General features: G+C 36.8%; 1 protein-coding gene across 6 annotated transcripts in view; it reads left to right on the top strand.

The window, feature by feature from the left end:
- The window catches only part of LOC150101430 (testis-expressed protein 47-like), a 360,248-nt gene that overhangs the window by 260,763 nt on the left and 78,134 nt on the right, over window positions 1-21,351 (top strand). For all 6 annotated transcript variants that reach the window (XM_090400900.1, XM_090400902.1, XM_090400904.1 and 3 more), the window contains one exon: window positions 2,435-2,530. In XM_090400900.1, the coding sequence (XP_090257026.1) occupies window positions 2,435-2,530 (96 nt within the window). The remainder of the gene's footprint in view (window positions 1-2,434; window positions 2,531-21,351) is intronic.

Genomic DNA, 21,351 nt, shown 5'->3' with positions numbered 1-21,351 from the left:
CGGGTCTACCCAGACCCGTTTCGACCTTTATTGAGGTCTCGTCAGTGGGAGCCAGATCCAGAGGTGATACTAAGGTTGAAGTAATGCAGAAGTCATATTCTTGTCATATATGAAAATATGACTTCTGCATTACTTCAACCTTAGTATCACCTCTGGGTCTGGCTCCCACTGACGAGACAAGGTTAGGTCGAAACCGGTCTGGGTAGTGACCCTTTCCATAATGCATAGCATTATACATACCTGTAAGGATATGTGCTTTGCATTATGGGATACTAAGGCAAGTAATGTGAAGTCATTAGCTTCTATATACAAGTTGCCCTAGTCTTGATTATATTTAAGGTGCAAACTTTGTTTGCTTACACTTGGATAAAGGATTAAACCAAGTATATAATTTCTTGGTATCTTTAATTTATTGTGATTGTTAGCATTCAGGAATGTGTTAGCAGAACTAATCTCAATGGTATGTTTACTTAAACATAATAGAAGAGGAAAGATTATAGCAAAAACAAGTATTCTTTGCCAAGCAGGAAAAATACTCAGAGGAAGACTACGATGTAGGTCGATCGATAGATACAGTAAAAAGTGCCTTAGAAGAACAGAAATATCAGATCTGATAATGTTGCAGTCTTAACAGATTAATTTGGAGGAAAATGATTGATTAGGAGTTAGCAATGATGTAAGTTTTTCATGTAATACTATTATAATATACTTGGATATGTTATCAAATTCCTGACATGTACTTTGAGGATATATGTCAGGAATTTGATGGTTTCCAAGATTTGTGTAGTTATCCAGTTATATTTACTTCTTTGGCACCTTTCCTTGGTCCACACAATTTTAAACATGTATATTACAGTTATTAACTTAATACCATCAAATATTGTATATATTAAGGCTTGTTTTTATGCCTTATTTGAATTTCCTTCTGAAATTGTTTTCATGATTTGGATTTGACAGCTTTTCAATACTTGGTGTTATGACAGTAAATGAAAGTTTTTTAGACTATATCATCAAATAATAATTGTTTTAATGTTATTTTGTGAATTGTTGTACCAAGTTTTTTTTTCACAATATTTACAATGAGTGCTCTACCCTGGTTCCATGTGTTGTCTACATTGTCGAAGGTTATTTCTTTAACTCTGTTTCCATTTTGTTTCTGTAGTTGTTTAGCCAACTTTACCCATCACGTCTTTCATATCTGATGCAAGTCTCCCAGTCTTGTCATTGAACTGTTTCATCACTATTATGATGTCCTTTTTGTTTGTTTTGTCAATAAGGTCCTGCCTATAATTGCTGGTAGAAAGTATCTAATTCTTCATCTTGATGCAATTCATACAGAGCATATATTTGGATAATTTTAAAAAATATCCCTTTCTCTTTCTCTTTTAGTCTAATTGTTAATCAGTCTTGGGTCATGAGGTCCTGTGGCTGAAATGGAGTTTTGTGGTTATTGACTAACCTTGCAACTTCCAGTTTGTGAATGCTATCTTCTCTTACTGAGTAATATTGTATGGTCTTCCATTCATCAGATTTATTGCACCCTCTTCTAGCCAGTGTGTTTTGGCAATCCCAGGTATATCCCACTTGATCCTCTCTAGTCTTTCCCATCAATTTTTGTCTTTCCTGCTTTAAAAAGTATTCTTATATTCAAGATTAGGAGGTGAGATATTTTTTGAGCTGACCACATAGCATATTTCTGAACTTTCATGTGATCTAAAAATAGTTGCATCAGCTCCCCTGCATGCTGTAGCATTATTTTAACTCTGTTTGGATGATTGTCCATGGGGGTTTTTGGTCATTCTAATTCAACCCAGCTTTCCTTTCCTCTATTGCATTTGCAATCTTTCATTAGCTGGATATCATAGAATGTCCTTCACACCAAGAGTGGCTAGGGGCCATTTTGTCCAGTGTCACTTCCTTGCCATGTTGAGGCAACTAGTAGGATTTGGAAAGGTCTGGATATGTAAATACATTTTCCAAATCTACAAAGCTTAAACAGATCATTGTTATGCTCTCATGATTTTGTCACTGTTCTTGTTTTCAAGTTTTACAATGGCTATACTTATGCTCTTAAACAATTTTTTTTTTTAGCCTCTTCTCAAATAAGCTTTCAGAAATTTTCCCTTACAACCTCAGTAGGGAAATTCCTTTGTAATTTCACAATCAGATTTATTTTTCTTTTTGTAGATGTACTTGTTGGGTACTGTGATGAGAGCTCCTTCAGTCATCTGTAATTTGACCTTCTGACCAAGCTTTCTGAATTGTGCAGTGTAGCTACTGTAAAACTTTCAGGCCTCCTGTATTGTATCAGTAATTGTAGTTTTTGATGGCTTTTTCCATCTTTAAATACTCCTGAATATTTCTTCTCACTGTTTTCAGACATAGAATATCTTTATTGTAAGTTGTTTGTTTATTATTTATTTATTTATTTCAGATAAACTCAAATTATTGCTGAATGAACCTTCATTATGTACTCTACAAAATTACGTGTCCCAATATCTATCTCTAAAGCTATTTGAATCAGATGATGGTGAGTGTACCATTCCTTGGTTCACACGGTTTTAATCATGCATATTACAGTTATTAATTTAATATCATTAAATATTGTATCTATGTATATATTAATGCTTGTTTTTTATGCCTTCCTTAATTTTCTTCTGAAATTGTTTTCATGATTTGGATTAGTTGATAGGTTTTTAATACTTGGTTGTTATAACAGAAATGGAAGTGTTGTAGACTATATCATCAAATAATAATTGGTTTAATGTTATTTTGTGAAATTATTTTTTATTTATTATGCTTCAGTTTTTAATTTCAGATATAAGAATAGTTTTAAGAGCCTTCATAGCTCAGTTGATAATGACTTTACACACTCATTTTTCAGACATAATTTATTTTTTATTATTATTATTTATTATTTTTTTTAATGTTGGGTCCATACATGAGAGGTTGGTTGGTCAACCCATAGTACATTAGTACTGTGCAGAGCTCCTTTCTCCTGGCTCTTCTCATACTGGGAAGAGCTTTGAGAAAGGAGGAGCTTGTTCACATTAGATTCAAAGGCCTGGACATTGTACTCCTTAGGAAACACATGGGAGAGGAGACTGTTTCAGAGTACAGCAGCAGGAATGGAGGACAATGAGAAACTTGTTCTATGAGTATGGAGTTGGACTGTGAAGGGGATGTTCGGTTGCAGCTGTGCATATTTCAGTGGATTTTGTATAGAGAAGGGGAATTATGCATGATAAATAATTCCACCATTACATTGCTCAGTAAATTAAATTTCACAAGAAACTGTATTCTTGTTTAATCCTTTATCCAAGTGTAATCAAACAAAGTTTGTGTGTGAACTATCTTCACAACTAGGCCTCTTAATGTATAGAAGCTGTTTATTTCACATCATTTACCTCAGTATCCATTAATGCAAGAAATTTATGTGAACGATTCATTGGTTCAAGGTAAACACATCATATGCCTGCTTGGCCTCAGTATCTAATGATAAATCATGCTTCTTCTTTGAATGCCATCTCCTATCAGAGGTCGGTGACCACCTTGGCAAATTTTGAGTTATCCTCAGCTATTCTGAACAGTCCCTCAGAGCTCATGTCAGTCCACTGTCTGATGTCTGCCAGCCAAGATTTTCTTCTTCATTGTCCTCTTCTTCCATTTATCTTCCCTTTTATAATTAATTGAAGTATCTTATATTTTTCATTGTGAAATAGATAATCAAGATCTGCAGTTTTACTTTTTTTTAAAATCATTCTACTGTCACTATATATCTTTTTCTTTGTAACCTCAAAGGTAAATCTATTCTTCTTCCTTCCAGATGGGCAAACAAAAATAAGAACCATAGAAAGAGATCATCCCCTGATGACTCCTTCCAAGATGTAAAATTCTGATGACTGAGACAAACGAATTAACACACTTCTTTCCAAAGGTGGTATATAATTTCTTTAATCATGAAGAAGTATATCCCATGCTTTTGCTCAAGCTGGATCAGATTGAAGGTAGAGGACCTCATCTAGTGCAAAAACTGGAATTTGTAGCTTGTTTGCCATTTTTAACCATAGCTGGTAGGTTGACAGACAGGAATAAAATAGTCATTCAGTTGTTTTATTACAGTTACATACACTATAGAGTGGATTGTCAAAGTTATAATATAGACACTTGATCCGGTTCATTGAGAGGGAACTGCACATGGCCATCCAGGCCAGGTCATAATGTTTTTGGGGTATCCATTAATATTTATCCAAGATTTTTGAAGGCAGCTTCAGTGTTTGTTGTTATGTTAAAAAAAAACTGATCAAAGAGGTTAAAGAAGCACCAATAAAATTCCTGTGGTTTATATATTTGGGCTATGAATATATCACTACTTTGTAGCAGTGCTGTTATCTCTACAATGCTGTGATTATCTAATAGCATTACAGAGTAGATTATTATTTTATTATTATTATTATTTTCCTGCCCCCCCATGGAGTCACAAGACTCATCACAGGAGGTCAACACTAGGGAACGTGAAGTCTATCATACTACTCCTTAAAATCATCCACAGTCTGCACGTTCACCATCCTCTCAGGCAATGCATTCCATGTTCCTACCACCTCTCTATGCATAAAATTTACTTCTTACCCTTTTACTCACCACCTCCTTTTTCAACTTCCAGGGATAGCCCCTTATCCTTGCTCTTTTCCCCCTCCCTTGATCTATATGAAAAATCTCCTCAGTGTTAATACAATAAAAACCCTTTAACAGCTTAAATATCTTATCATGCTTCTCCTTTAGAGCTTCCAGAAGCCCTTTGGTCATAAAGACTTGGGTTCGATTCCCATTCATGACATGAGGAACCTTTATCTGGTCTCTTTCGACTAAAGGTGAGTTAGCTGGTCTCATACGGAGGTAGAGGGTTTTTTCTCCCGGTAACTCGGGAGGAAAATCCCTCTATGGACCCTGCACCAAGCTGGATACAACGCAAGGAAGAAGAAAATATCCCCACTCCCTTTGCCTTCTATCCACCAAACTCTGCTGTCTGCATGCTTTGTCTGTGCTCATAATAAACATTGTATTGTCCTCATATCAATTTTGTTATCTATCTCTGCATCCTCTCCAAGGTTGCTTCAACCCCTTCAAATCCCAGTGACCAGATCTGAGTACAGAAATCCAGATGTGGTTTGATCAAAGCTTTATACAATAGGACCAGCACACTTTTATCTGTCATGGTCAATGTTCTCCTCAACATTGCCACAATTCTCTGAGTTGTTTTCACAACCTTTGCAATATGTCCTCAGAACTTCAAACCTCTATCCATAATCACCCAAGATCTCTTGCTTCCTTTATTTCTTCCATTATAACTCCACCAAGTATGAAGCATCCCATCTATGGATCCCAAATTTTAAAACATTACATTTAGTTGCATTAAACTGATATTCCCATAAATTTGCTCACTCTCTGATAACCTTTGGAGAGACTGTGTCAATCAATGCCACAAATGCATTCCTTTTATTCCTAAAGCTCCTAGCATTTGTATACAGAAAAACTAGCCTTCTTATAGCCATTATTACTCACCTCATACTCTACCTGGCTCTGTAATATTATGTAGACCTTTCGTTCTTTTCTCATATCCACTATCCCCCACATGAGGCCTTCTCTGCAACAATCCACCTATGCAATTTTAGTTTTCTTGTCCCAACACACTCACTTGCCCAGAAAACAACAGTCTCTCCAAATGCCTGTACCCGTCTGCATTTAAATGCAATCTATCTCTTGCATACAGCTCCCCTCTATCCTCAAACATACTCCATACATCCACATATTCCAGACCCCCTTTTTCTGCATATTCTGCATATAATGTACCCGAGCCAATACAAAGGACAAGTAATCGGAATGGAATAGTTAGAATAACGCATCAAGATAGGGGTGGGACAAAGGGACCTCTGCATTTCATGTATACTAATGCCAGGAGTATTAGGAACAAGAAGGAAGAATTTTTGGTCTTGGCTCTTCCTGGCCACAGGTTATTGGCTTTAGTGAAACATGGCTGACGGAAGATGATATAGTTAGTGGGATAGAATGTGTAGGTTATAGTATGTTTAGGAGGGACAGAGAAAATAAAATGGGGGCAGGAGTGTTATTGATGATAGCTGATGAACAGCAACCAAGGAGAATTGAAGTTGTATGCAGGATAGTGAAAAGAGCTTATTTGAGGCTATTTGGTGTGAGATTGAGACTGGCAGAACAAAATATACAGTTGGGTGCTGCTATATACCAGGTGATGGAGTAGATGGTGGAAATAGTATGCATAAACAAATTGATGAAATGAGTGGAAGGAGGGTAATTATCATGGAGGATTTCAACTATGGTAACATTGATTAGAAGGAGGAGAGGACACATGTGAGGAAGGAACTGGATTTTATTCAATTATTAAGGGATAGCTATCTGAGACAGCATGTAATTGAAAATACTAGGGGTTTGAGAGTGCTTGACCTGGTAATAGCATCTGAGAATTTGACTGTAATGAATATGACCATGTTGCCACCTATTGGTGAGGGTGATCATAAGGTTCACTCTCATCTTTATTCCACACCTTTAGCCACCTCTCAGGTGGCTAAAGGTGTGGAATTTTCGATTACAGAATTTTCAATTACGTATGACAAGCTTAGGAGATTGCTTGGTTCAGTGCCATGGCATGTAAAACTGCAAGGGCTGGATGTTGATAGAGCATGGGAAGTGGTCAAGGAGCATTTACAGGAGGTTATGGCTGATTGTGTACCTGGGGTCCGAATAGTAAAACAAATAGGGGTTAAATGGATGAATGGCACCATTGGGCTTGAGCTGCAGGGGTGGGAAACAACTGTGGAGGGAGTTTAAAGAAAAAGGTGACCTGCAGGCACACAAATGGTATAAAGCGCAGGCCAGAGGGGTGGCGGGAGGAGCAGGGGCGGATTGTGAAAGGAGACTAGCTATGCAAGCTAAAGAGAATCCCAGGCAGTTCTTTCAGTGTGCTGCAGGCAGGGAAGGGGCTGTACACGGCGGAATGATTTTGGGGAATGCCGATGGTGAGGAGGTCACTGGGTCAGGTCGATGTGGTGGAATTGCTGGGTGGACACTTTGCGAGCGTGTATCATCCGGGTGGTGACATTGGTTTGTGCAGGAATTGTGATGGATAAGGTGGGGGTGAGTGATCTATTACAGAGCCTTAATGTGAATGCATCTGTGGGATTGAATGGTGTGCCGGCACGGGTCTTACATGAAGTGGCTGAACAGTTATCAGTGCCCTTTACCATGTTGTTTAATCTGAGTGTCGAGTCTAGTTTAGTCCCGAAGGTATGGAAAGAGTGAAAAATGGTTCCACTGCATAAAGGAGGATCCAGGACTACTGTTGCAAATTACCGACCAATCAGCATATCAGGAGTCATTGTCAAGGTCTTGGACAAGGTAGTCAAGGGAAAAATACGGGAATGGATTGATATCCATTCCCATATTAGCCACTTATATTGTTTGATATCCATTCCCACAAAGCCATGTTGTCCCATGTATGGGGGGACCGCATGGCTTTGTGAAGGGTAGATCATGCCTCAGTAACTTGCTCAAGTTTTATAACACAGTGATGGCTGAACTGGATAAGGGTGATGGGTTTGCGGTGATACTGCTGGACCTGGCTGGGTCCTTTGACAGGATATCACATGGAATTATAATCTGTAAACTAAAACATATGGGAATGGATATAGGGTTGGTGAGATAGATAGGTGGGTGGTTGATGGAGAGATATCAGAGAGTAGTTTATTCAGGAGTAGAGTCCAAAAGACGGCCTGTGACTAGTGGTGTGCCGCAGGGTTCTGTTCTTGGACCACTGCTGTTTAATTTGTTCATTAACAATATAGGGAGGGATCTGAGAGGAACAGTTCATTTGTTCGCTGATGATGCAAAGTTGGGTAGGGCAGTGGTGAATGCAGAAGTTGTCAAGGTCTTGCAGGATGATTTGAATAGATTGGAGTTCTGGGCTGGGGAGAATGGATGTCAATTTAATGTGACAAAATGTAAAGTTATGCATTTTGGGGTGAAAAGATTAGCAGCGGTGTACCACATTGGTGGAACTGTACTCCAGGAGGTTGATGAGGCCAGGAACTTGGGTGTGTTGGTGGATAGGGAGATGAAGTTTAGGGGGCACATTGCAAAAGTGACTAAATCAGCTCATCAACTCACTTGGTTGTTGAATAATACTTTGATGAACAGAGACAAGCAAGTTATTGTTCCTCTGTACTGAGCCTTGATAAGACCTCATCTCGACTGCTGTGCCCAGATTTGGTCACCTAAGTTTCTTCTTGATGGGGAGGAGGTGAAGAGGATCCAGAGGCGAGTGACCGAGATGATAAGAGATCTATGGAATGAACCTTATGAGAACAGGTTGAAGATTTGTGGGTAGCAGAAATTGGTTGATAGGCAGAAAAGGGGAGATATGATTGAGACATTCAAATTGCTGAAGGGTTTCTATTGGATTAATTCAGAGGATATTTTTGAGATCAGAACTGGTGGTGAGAGAACTAGGGGACATCTATGGAAGCTGGGCAAAAGTGTGGTTAGCAAGGGTATTAGAGCTGGTTCTTTACTTTTAGAGTGGTAAATGAGTGGAATAAGCTGCCAGAGTCTGTTGTGGGTGCTCTGACAGTGAGTGAGTTCAAGGCAAGGCAAGGTATGATAGATACTGTGAGAATGTCAAATAGTTGTGTGGACATGATGTTTAGGGCCTCCCTAGATGTGTCTAAGGATTCCCTATAGTCGCCCGTAATAATAATAATAATCACTGCTCTTTTCCTTCACTCCACATTATCATACCAGGGCAACATGCTCACTATCTTTCCTTCGACACATTCTGCTACCCTGTCTATCATCAAGCTGAATTTCATGCTGTATTATTCATGCTACCTCTCACTTCATTCGTTCCAACCATTCTTATCATCTCCTTCACATTATTGTCATTTATAGTTTCCTCCAGATTATAATGAGGTGATATGACTTCTGCTGTTGGACTAAAGAGTAATGTCAGCAAACAGAGAAAGTCTGCACTTAATTGCCTGCAAAGAAGTAGAAAAAACCCACTAACATAATGGTGTCCCTCCACTTATTCCCTCTGCATGAAAAGTGAGTTGAATTTGGTGTGCAATGATCAAGCAACCTCAAGGGTGAGATGTATCATGGACAGAGCCAGCAGACTGCAAAACATCCAAGAGGCACCCAGTCTGTGATCTCACAACTGCATGAATAACAATAAAGTAAAAAAGTAAATATCAATGCTTGAGAAATTGTGGAGGAAAAAAAAAACTGAGAGATTTACTTACTATTATAATAACAGAATTAACTGACGTAAAAATTCTTTATTCGTAGAATTTTTGCCTGAGTATCACAGGCATCATCAGTACAAAGACTAATTAAACAATAGCTGCTATATTCACAAAGTGACACCTAAGTAGCTAAGGTTAAATTTCCTAAATTTATTTTTTTTAAAAAAATGTATATATATGTGTATACAGTTATAAGTTAGGAAAGATTTGCTGATTTATAGAGTACTGTCTCCCACAAGGGGGAAAGACGTAGACCATTGGATCTGTTTAGGTTAGAGGAGTGAAGTAACGTTTCACATGTTTCTTTGTAAAGCCTTTCCATTAGGAACCAACTTTTGTGAATGACTTTTGTCTTGTTCCACTGAACTCTGTGTCTAGTGTTGATGGCATGCTCTGCAAGTCCAGACTGTTCAGGTTCAAGGTACTGAATATACGACTTGTGTTCTTCTAACCAGATCAGAGCAGATCTTCCTGTTTGTCCGAAATATGATGACCTACAAGAGCAGGTAATCTGGTAGACATCTAGATGGCTGAGATGTGGGAGCTTGTCCTTTGGAGACATGAAGAATGTAGAGATTTTTCTGATGGGTCGAAAGACCACACAAATATTTAGTGGTTTTAACACTTTCGCCATGGGTTCGCTAATGCCTTGCACATAGGGGATAGGTATACACATAGTTTCTTCTGTATTTGAAGAGAATGCTGAAGCACGACTATTTTAAGCTCTTTTTTATGAAGGAATTCTTATAACCAGTGGATATGAAGGAGGAATTAATATATTGTAATTCTTTTTGTAATAGTTCTGAAGAACAAATGGAGCGGGCTCTATGAACCAGTGTTTTTATAGTACCTCTGCCTTTTGACTGGATGGTGATGTGATTCAGCATGGATGTACTGGCCTGTATGAGTCTCCTTCCTATAGACTGTGAATTGTAAGTTACCATCTGGTTGGTGAAGAATTAAGAGGTCTAGAAAGGCTAACTGCTTATTTACTTCTACTTCTAGGGTGAACTGGATCCTTGGATGAAGTGCATTTATTTTTGAGAGAAACTGTTGTATTTCTTCCGAAGTGCCCTTCCATATGGCGAAAATGTCGTCCACATATCTGAACCAAAGGTTAGGTTTGGGTGAAATGTTGTCAGAGATGCATTGTTCGAAGTGCTCCATGAAGTAGTTGGCAATAGCAGGAGATATTGGATTACCCATTGCTGTTCCTTCGATTTGTTGGTATAACTGGTTTTTAAAGGAAAAATAACCAGACTTTATTACAAATTCAAATAATTTGACTATGTCTGGAGAAAATTCTTGGTATTTCAATGCTGTCAAATTATTTGAATTTGTAATAAAGTTTGGTTATTTTTCCTTCAATAACCAGTTATACCATCAAATCGAAGGAACAGCAATGGGTAATCCACTATCTCCTGCTATTGCCAACTACACTAAATCTAAAATTCAATTAGTGTGCCTATATACATCTTAAAAATAAATGTTAAAGATTTTAAAAATTTTCTGTCTATACCAGGGGTCGCCAAAGTTATTTGCCCGTCGACCCCTTCAAGAGTTTCTTGACTTTTTATCGACCCCCTCTATTTTACTATTACGTAATTATAATAGGACAAGCAAAAAAAAAACGCTCATGTGAGTTTTTAGATTGTTTATTTTATAGTTACAGTGTTTATTGCATGTATAATATAGTATATATTATTATATTACTATTACTATCACTAGTAATATTGCTGGTATTACTAGTGATATTAATAAACTACTGGTATTAATATCACTGGTATTACTACCAGTGCTGCTCAACTCTTCAACATAGAGAAGTTTAGTTCGTGAATGAATAACGATTGAATTATAATATGTATGTTGATGAATTGTAGAACATTAACGCTCACTTGTATGTCGATGTGCAAAAATGAGACTGGGATCGAATACTTGTAAGTATCAGTAAATAAGAACCACGCACGTGTTGCAATCTCGCTCCCACTGCGCCGGCCGGCAGGAACCACCAACATCCGTTTATTGGTAAATACGTCATTTTGGCCTACTTGATTGGCCTCAGTAACTATTTTCATGACCTTACTCCATCTTACAGGTCCTATTCATGGACCTGTAAGATGGAGGTACTGATCCCACAATTCACTCTTAATTGCGTTGTCATTACCTCCATGTCTTTTGTCATGGAGGTAATTCAAGTTAACCGAATTAAATATTACCCATACAATGATGTCTTGTATTTTTCTGTCGACCCCCAATCGACCCCTGAGTCCAAATTGACCCCTAACAATATTATACCGACCCCTGGTCTATACATTTTTATGCGTATTTTAAAAATCACTCACCAGAATGAAATAATTTAGTTACCGATTTAAAACATTTTACAAAGTTATTTTTAATGGCATACTACACTAAAGCATTTTTTATGAATAAATATTTTATAGTGGAAATATTCTGAGGAGAATAATATTCGAGAATATGTCGAAAAGCTCGGACCCAGAATGCCTAATAATATCGTTAATTTTCACACATCGAAACCTTTCAACATTTGGGAAAGAGAATACCGCTGTTTATGATCGGTCATAAAAATTGCCTGCAAGTGGATTATAACAATCGGCGGTGTATAATGTTTTTAAGCAGCAATGCAGAGGCTGACCCTGATGAATAGAGAAGCAGTAAAATTTGCAGAAGAGTAGAAGAGGCAATAGGGCCATACCATCAGTTGTATGAAAAAAATAAACAAAATGCCTGTCAAACTACGTTAGCTCAGTTCTTTGTTAAGAAGTAGAATAATAAAATTTATATTCTTAATATGTTTTATAGTCTTTCAGCTTCATGATTTTACTTTAACTAGGCCCTGAGATATACCGTAATTCTTTTATAAAAAAATTAAGGTTCAAAAAAGAAGTTTGAGGAACGAATTATACTTTTTCCCATAGGTTATTATATTCGATTAGTGCATTTTCGATTAATGCACCTGTTTTAAAGAATGCATTAGGCGCACTAATTGAAGGATTGCTGTATATATATTTTGTCATACTCACACAAGCACACGTACACCTACACATCTGGATATTTATAAAAATAATATCATTATGAACATTTATATATAAAATTATATATAAATGTTTATATATATAATTTATTAATCAAAACCAATACACTTGTATATATACATGATTACTCCTAATATCTGTATAGCAAGAAAATTATTACATCTTAAATACAAAAATTATGAAAAATTAATCTTTCGGGCTTTTGCTTTGGCAAAGTTTTGAATTAATTCATCCGGCCCCCATGAACACGCACAGGCTACATCATAGAATACCTACAGGAATAAGGAGTAACCAACCTATTCTGTAGGATTTCAGTTCCGAATGCATATACGGTAAAAAGTGTAGGTCTACGCGTGAGCGTAAATTAGGATAGGATAGGATATTGATTGTAGATGCAATTTCAGGCTCTATAGATATTATTGCCAGACCAGTGAGTCGTTCCTGAGCCATCATAGAGCGAGTGTAAGTTTTTGTAAGTTTTAATTTTGCGAAACTCCTTTCTGAACTTGCTACCGATACTGGCAATGTCGAAAAAATTCTCAGAGTAATAAACACATTTGGAACACTATTTTCAAGTTATTTTTGCATATGTATGACAGGACATCTAATGAGGAAGTATTTTCTGGAATTCGCCTTGCTATTATTTGTAATTCACTACATAAATCTGTTCTGTCAATATCTCTAGAATTATCTTGTGTTAAATAATTTTCCAATATCAAACATTTTTAAGCAGTTCTGCTGAAGGTAGTATTCAGAAGCAAAAACCATCTGTGACAAAATGAAACTAGTTTATTTAATTAAAAACACAAAAATACAGCCAATTTATTATATATCTTTATAGAGTTCATAATTAAAAGGACTCTAATAATAATAATAATAGATTTCTACAGATGTGTCTCATCTTGTTTTGGTACTATCAAAATTATCAAGTTATTCTGAAGCATTATGTATTTTGCTATTTTATTATTATGCCGCTAATATTTCTTCAAATACGGCACTTTTTACAACAAAACTGGCTAAGTTACGTTGAATATATCTGTTTGCAAATACAAATCTTTTTAGTATACTCAAAATCCCTTTGACCTAATAAAAATGTAGAATGCTGATGAAGTTTCATCAGCATTCTACATTTATCCACCCCCCGTGCCACCGTAAACGGATTATTGTCTTTATGTGCACTGCATTACTTGGAATTTCTTTACTGTTCTACGATATTTGACTCTTTTTTGCTGCACAAGTTATTTACCGTGTCTCTTCCCAAATAAAAACGAATTTCGCATGTGCAAAAATAATAATCAAAACATTTGTTTATATTGGAAATATTATGTCACATATTTATATTTTCTAAATAACATTTATTAAAATAAATATGACATTTTGCTTTCTTTCCTTGCAAATAAAATTATATGGGTTGCACATTTCAATTTTAGGAACGTTTTTTTTTTTTTTTTAATGAACAACAAATGATGTTAAACTGCATTACATGAGGTTTCCGATTGTGAGTCTTTTTAATATCAAAAATTTATATCTAATGGTATTTTATCAGAGATTCTTCGCCTTTGTCTTTTGCTTAAAACTGCAACAGCACAATTACTTTGGAAAAATAACGAATTCAAACAAAAAGAAAGTGCACATATGTTATCTAGCAGTATTTTGTGTGTGTGGTGATAATTTTGGGAGGGGGGGGGGTTAGCCATTAAAGGCGAACTAATTCTGTTATGAAAATTTTGGAAAAAAAATGTCATTTTGACGCATGCACCTACACATGTTTCGAAGGATAAAGTGTAGGGAAAATATCGTTACTTCAAAACTGCCACATAATACCGAAAATATGTACATAACAGTTGACTTCATAACTGCCATTTATTTCGATTTGTAGGGAGTGATTGAGGGAAACCAAGAAAGTTGAAATGCAAAAACCTACAGATTACGTTTATAAAAATTATGCATTACATGATATGATTCAAGATTTACATATGATTCTCTGTAAATCAAAATTTAAAAGTGCGAACCTTCGTGCAGTCTGTGAACTAACCTTCGAACTAAGATTATGAATAAATAAGAAAACTTAATTTGTAACAGATGGAGGCTGTATTCATTTTTAGATTCGGATTTTCATGAATTTATAAAATAATTGTTTGACAAAACTAATTATCTTCAATCAAATTCTGGGGGAATTTTAAAATGTATTGGTGATTAAAATAATTAGCCAAAAAATTGATAGTGACATTGATCTTCCATAGTGATACAATATAAAGTGAAGAAAGTATGAAAGGATTTCTTATTTTGCGCTGGCATTAAAAACTATAAATATACAATAAAAACAAGCATCAAAATGAATATAATTCATAGGTATTTAGTCTGATATAACTTAGATTCCGGTTACCGAGCAAACAGCGGGCAACTGCGTTTCTTGCTGTAGGCAACTGAACATAGCTACTACATACGCCAAGTAATCTAGTTAAGCATTCTTTTCAGCGTGAAGGATTATTGCCCCTTCTAATGGACATGACTGTCAAACTACGCTTCTTATCCATGTTCTTTCAGCAGGTGGACAGAATATTATCCAGGTTTACTGGACCTGTATATACGTCCAGCAAAGAAATGGTACACTTACACATGAATTTTATGGAATACAGGAGTTCCTCTTAGTTTTATATGTAGCAAAATCTGGTGCCCCAAAGTCTTGGCACCCATAGGTGATTGCCTAGGTTCGCCTAATGATAAAACTGGCCCTGTCAGCAGTTGGAATTGAAGGAAATACATAAGGAAAAATCTGTCATACCACTCTTTGAAGTCATTCACTGTTCCTGCTCTCAGTACCCTATCAGGTAGTGCATTCCACAGTTCAGTCACCCTTCATGCAAAGAAACCACTCCTTACTCTCATCCACACAAACTCCTTTCACAACTTTCCTTGTCCTTGCTACTTTCCCTTGTTTTTTACCAAATGAAAGAACTCCCCAGTGTCAACCCTGTAACTATCTCTCAACAGTTTAAATGTCTCAATCATATCACCTTTCCTATCTATCAGGCTTTGCAGTCCATATTCCCTTGGTCTATCCTCATAACAACATTAAACAGTCCTGATATCTTTTTTGTCTGCATCTGCACTCTTTTCAAAGTTAATTTATCTCTTCAAATCCTGGAGACCAAATTTAAGCACAATAGTCCAGGTGTGGTGTGATTAGGGCTTTATACAATGGAATGACAACTCTTTTATCTCTGCTGGTCAGCATCCATCCCAGTATTTCAACAATCCTCTCAGTTACCTTCACCATCTTTGCAGTACATTCCCTGAATTTCAGGTTTCTATCAATGAAGATCCTTTGCCTTCCCCACTTCCTCCAGTTTGTCCAGTTCATTCAAATCCTCTTGAAATGCTACTACATCTACACAGTTACTAATAACCCATCCCAGCTTCACATCATCTGTTAACAACTGAATATCCCCTTGCAATCATTAACAGTGTCATTAATATAAAGGCTAAACAATACAGGTCCCGGTACTGAGTCCTGAGGGACCCCACTTGTAACTTTCTGTTTCCTTGATACCACTCTCTCATGCACAGATATTTCTCTGATATCTATCAGACAGCAATCTCCTCCCCCCCCCCCATCCAATTCACTTACCTACATGTGGCACTCTATCAAATGACTTTGTAAAATTGACTCCCTGGAGGTCTCAGAAAATAACAAAATTCAAAAAATGGCAGAATATACCTTTTCCCTTATCTACTGCTCTTGTTATTTTATTGTAAAAAGCAATCAGATTACTACAACAAGAATGCTCCCCCTAAACAAATCCATACTCTCCACACAAAGAAACCACTCTCACAGATAACATTTCCCTTATCTGCCAAATGCTGTAAATGATCCCTCACTAATTTATCTACAATCTTAATAACTACTGGTGAAATATAAACTGGTCTATAATTTGACACCTCAATTCTACTACCACCCTTATGCATTGGCATTATCTTACCCTCCCACTCCTTGAGCACCTTTCCTGTGGCCAGACTCTCATTCAAAACCCAGGTCAGTGGAGCTGTCAGTTCTTTCGTGCATTCCCTCAAAATCCATGGCAAAATTCCATCCAGTCCCATTACTTTTTTGATTTTATTCAGTGTTTCGGATAATGAGTACTTTTTACTTACATCCAGAGTACTTAGTATTTGGAACACACTCTCCTCCTACACCTCTAAACCTCGAACTTGCCCTATCTCTCTAGTATTCAAATTGACTCCTCCAGGATGAAATACTCCAAGAAAGTGTTCATTGAACAACTCCACTATGTCCTTTGAATCAGTCACTCTGCTCCCATTTTTATCCAACAGTATCATTCTTCCATAATCATTCCTCCTCCTACTGGCCACATAATGAAAGAATTTCTTAGCATTTTTATTTTTTCTTTGAATCTCATGGCCAATCTCTTCTCATATTCCAGTTTTGTCTTTGGCACCATACTAGTCACTCTCCTGGCTTGAGTCTTATGTTCTTCATACATCTTTACTCCACCCCTCCTTATATCTCTTCCATGACCTCTTTTTCACCTGCAGTTCTCATTTGATATTGTTTGTCATCCACTTTACAACAAATTGTATTCAGTTTTTCACTTGCAGTATACAACTTGCCATTGTTACTAACAAATATTTCTTCACCAGTTCCCAAGTACTGATGAGATCTCTCCATGGAACTTCCCGAAGTTGATTTCTAAGCTTATTATAATCAACTGCCATATAATTCCACATACATTCCTTTCTCTTTGATACTTGTGTCAAAACCACATGGTCACTCTCTCTCTCTCTCCCCAGCTGGGGACAGGGATACCATCTCAGTTACAATCAGATCTTCTAATGACTGAATCCAAAACTCTTGAACTCGTGCTCCTTTTACTACATATTGCCTAAGACATTTATTCCTCAGAATTCCAGAAATTCCATTCCCATACTACAACATGCAGTTTTCTCTTTCCAGTTTATACTGCTGTTAAAATCTCCCATAATGATGATTCTTTTTGCACTTGCCAAGCTCAGCTGCCTAAACACTTCCTGCTCCTCTTCCTCTATGTTTGCTGACTTATAGCAGCATTCCACTAAATAGCCTGTCATGCCCATCTCCACCTCACACCATATGTTCTCAAAACCATTAGTGCCATTGCCTTCCAAATCCTCCACTCCGAGAGGGCACAACTCATCACTTATCATAAGCAGTACTCCATCACTGCATTTACGCTTCCTATACTGCTAAAAAATGCTATACCCTGCTACTTCTATTTCTGTCAACTATGTCTCAGTAATCACAATAATCTTTGGACAGGCTGAGGCTATCACCTCCACCAGTTCATTTCTTTTATTCTGGATACTCCTGGCATTAGTATAAAGAAGCATCAACACAATATCACTGTTCCTATGCCCATCATTATTCTCTCCAGATTCCACTGGATTCTGCATTACACGATGTATTTCTCCCTTGTCCCAAGCGACTATTCCCACAAGAGGCCACCCCTGCTACCATCCACCCTGATAATTCTAGTTTCCCTGCATTGACACTGTGACTTGTTCAGAGAACAACATGTGTTCTTCATCATTCAAATGCAAGTTGTCTCTTGCATATAATTCCTTTCCGTTCTCAAATGCACTTCAAGCACATCTACATAATCCAAGCCTCTCATTCTGGCTATCATACTATTCATTCTCGTAGAAAGGCTTATATGCTTGTTATACATAATTATTAATTGACTTAAGGAATTCACAACGTACAATAGAATATAAATTAAATTAAACTTTAATATATATTTCCAATATTTTGGCAATGTCACGTTGCCATTTTCAAAGGAATTTACAATAAAGACGTGCACGCAGGCACTACATACAGTAAATGAGGACAAAGCAGGAAGCTATCGTTTCTCCTAAAAGTCCTGATGGTGCCCCCCCCAGCAAGCTGTGTAGGTATTCTTGGCCGTTGGGCTGAAGGTCTCATATGTAGGTATGTAAGGCTATTAGGTATTCTTGGCCGTTGGGGCTGAAGGCCCACATAGCCTGCTAGGGGGCACCATCAGGACTTTTAGGAGAAGCGATAGCTTCCTGATTGGTCCTTATTTGCTGTATGTAGTGCCTGCATGCACATGTCTTTATTGTAAGTTCCTTTGAAAATGGCAACGTGACGTTGCCGAAATATTGGAAATATATATTAAAGTTTAATTTAATTTATATTCTATTGTATGTTGTGAATTCCTTAAGTCAATTAATATTCATTATTGATACTCTTCTCCTCAACTTTGCATTATCATACCTCTGAGCAACATACTTACTATCTTTCCTCTTTCAATCTTCTTCCATACAACAAGCATGAACCTCAGATCTCTTGCCACCTGATTAACACTGCCTCTCAAGTCATTTGTGCCTGCTATCACAATCATTTCATCCACTCTTTCACCTTGCTGCCATAATCACACTGTCTATTGCCCCTCCAGGCAGACACTCCTCTGGCATTCTATCTTACATACCACAAATCATTGAGTCTCCATACATCACACTCCCTACCACTCTGTTCCTTCCTTGCTCACCTGCATCCCTCACTCTCTCTGTCCTGTGCCACTTTATTTCTTTGTTCTTCCACTTTTATGCTGTCCTGTCATCTCTCCATCCCTGGTTCCTGCACTTTCTTGCCTTCCTCTCATTCCCACTTCTCCACTGGTTCTCCCATTCTCACTCCTATCCTGATTAATTTCACATTCATTGTTTCCAATCTCGTAATCTCTTCTTTCATGCTTCTTGATTCTTCATACATTCCACTTCTTCTTTTAATGCATCTCTCTCTCTCTCTCTCTCTCTCTCTCTCTGCAAGCTACCAACTCTCGCTTGAAATTCATCAATCTAATCAATACCATCTTGCAAAACTACACTATCTTTCAAGCCCACTACACTCCCTAATTTTATATTCTCATTCACATGCTACTTGTCTCTCTTGGTTGGTATTCATCAATTTCTGAAGTAACACTGCAGAAGTCTGTTATACTAATTTTTATATTGCAAAGTTCTTTCCATTTTCTACATTTTACATAGACAGGCACTCCTCAGTCTCTCACCTCCCACATTTCTAACTGCCAAGATGCATACATACATACCACAGAATCCTGTAGTATGCTGTGAAAAATGTAGTCCTTAAATAGTGAGGGAGCTCGGCGATAAGCCCAGTACCATCGACAGGGTGTAACATAGAGGCAGCCTGCCTCATGGTGCAGCTTAATAAGAGCACTCATTCAGCCATATTGTGGTAGGCGCTGTTGCTACACTAACAAATCCTGTTAGCGTAGCAAGTGTGGAAAGAAGTTTTTCCAAGCTTAAACTGATTAAAAATTATTTACAAACAGCAATGACCCAAGAAAGATTGGCCGGTCTAGAAACTATATCGATAGATGCAGACATAGCTTATAATTTAAATTTAGAAGAGTTTATAAACAATTTTCTTGTGCGATATCCCCCATAGAGCAATTTAATTAATATTATTATGTAATCATTTTGCATTAATGTTTCTCTTGAAATAAAAACAAAATAGCAATTTGAGATTTTCTTATATTTTTGTTTTATAATTCATCAGGGCGATATTTAATTGTTTGCCTCAGGGAGCAATCTAATCTGGTGACAGCCTTTGATGAGCCATCGACAAATTGAATTGTCACTGTTTCCATTATTCAAAGAATACTAACAAACTCTACTAAAATACTACTTTAAAGTACAAATTCCCCCCAAGTACAAACTGTTACACACTGTACATTCTATCTAGCTTACATTCCCCATAAATTTAACATAAATTGCTCTATGGATATCCCCCATAGAGCAATTTAATTAATATTATTATGTAATCATTTTGCATTAATGTTTCTCTTGAAATAAAAACAAAATAGCAATTTGAGATTTTCTTATATTTTTGTTTTATAATTCATCAGGGCGATATTTAATTGTTTGCCTCAGGGAGCAATCTAATCTGGTGACAGCCTTTGATGAGCCATCGACAAATTGAATTGTCACTGTTTCCATTATTCAAAGAATACTAACAAACTCTACTAAAATACTACTTTAAAGTACAAATTCCCCCCAAGTACAAACTGTTACACACTGTACATTCTATCTAGCTTACATTCCCCATAAATTTAACATAAATTTTAATAAATTATAACGAAAATGTATGTTTTTTTTCACAGCTACCTCATAACATGTCCTACTATGACTATAACCTTGCTCTTTTGATGACTCAAAGGTTTTGTTTACATTTTCTCTCTCATTCTGTTTATATCACCATAGATTAGCCCTGCTCAAACATTATTGAATGCTAACAATGTCACGTTCCTAACCTTCATTTTTAATATTCTGCCATTGATGCCATTTGTTCACTTCTCTAATCTCTGGCAGAAATCTCATGTCTGTGGTTTCTAACCTTGATTCTTTTTTTGCTTTATTTCTAAACTAACTCCCAGATCCATAATTTAAAACTAGTTTGAACACTGTCTTTTATTAGCCAGAACACAGTGTTCTGGCTAATTTCTCTCTCTTATTCCATATAAATTTCTTCAGCTTGCTCCCCACCATACCAGCCTTGCTTATTCTGTTGTTTATTTCCATATTTAATTTACTGTCTTCACTAAACATTATGCCTAAATAGCTGAAATATTTTACTTGTTCTGTAGGGGTTTTCCATTGAGAATGCGATTCAAGTTTCTCTATCTTCTTGCTTATTTTCATAGTTTTTGATCTTTTTATTGTTGATTTTCATGCCAAATTTGTTACAACTGTTATTCAGTTTCATTAGAGAATCTTGAAAATTGCACTGGATGTGTTTAGGAGTACAACATCATCTTCATAAAGCAAAGTTTGATATCTTCAATTCTAATATCAGGTTTAATGCTACTTTCTTTCATAATATGATCCATATAAATGATAAATAAGTGTGGAGGTAGTGTGTA

The sequence above is a fragment of the Typopeltis vanoorti genome, chromosome 11 (genome assembly GCF_054136105.1).
Source record: "Typopeltis vanoorti isolate ZY-2024b chromosome 11, IOZ_Tvanoo_1.0, whole genome shotgun sequence".
In the NCBI taxonomy this organism is placed as follows: Eukaryota; Metazoa; Arthropoda; class Arachnida; order Uropygi; family Thelyphonidae; genus Typopeltis; species Typopeltis vanoorti.
Note: the sequence above shows the minus strand (reverse complement) of the source record. Positions and strands in the feature narration are given on the sequence as shown.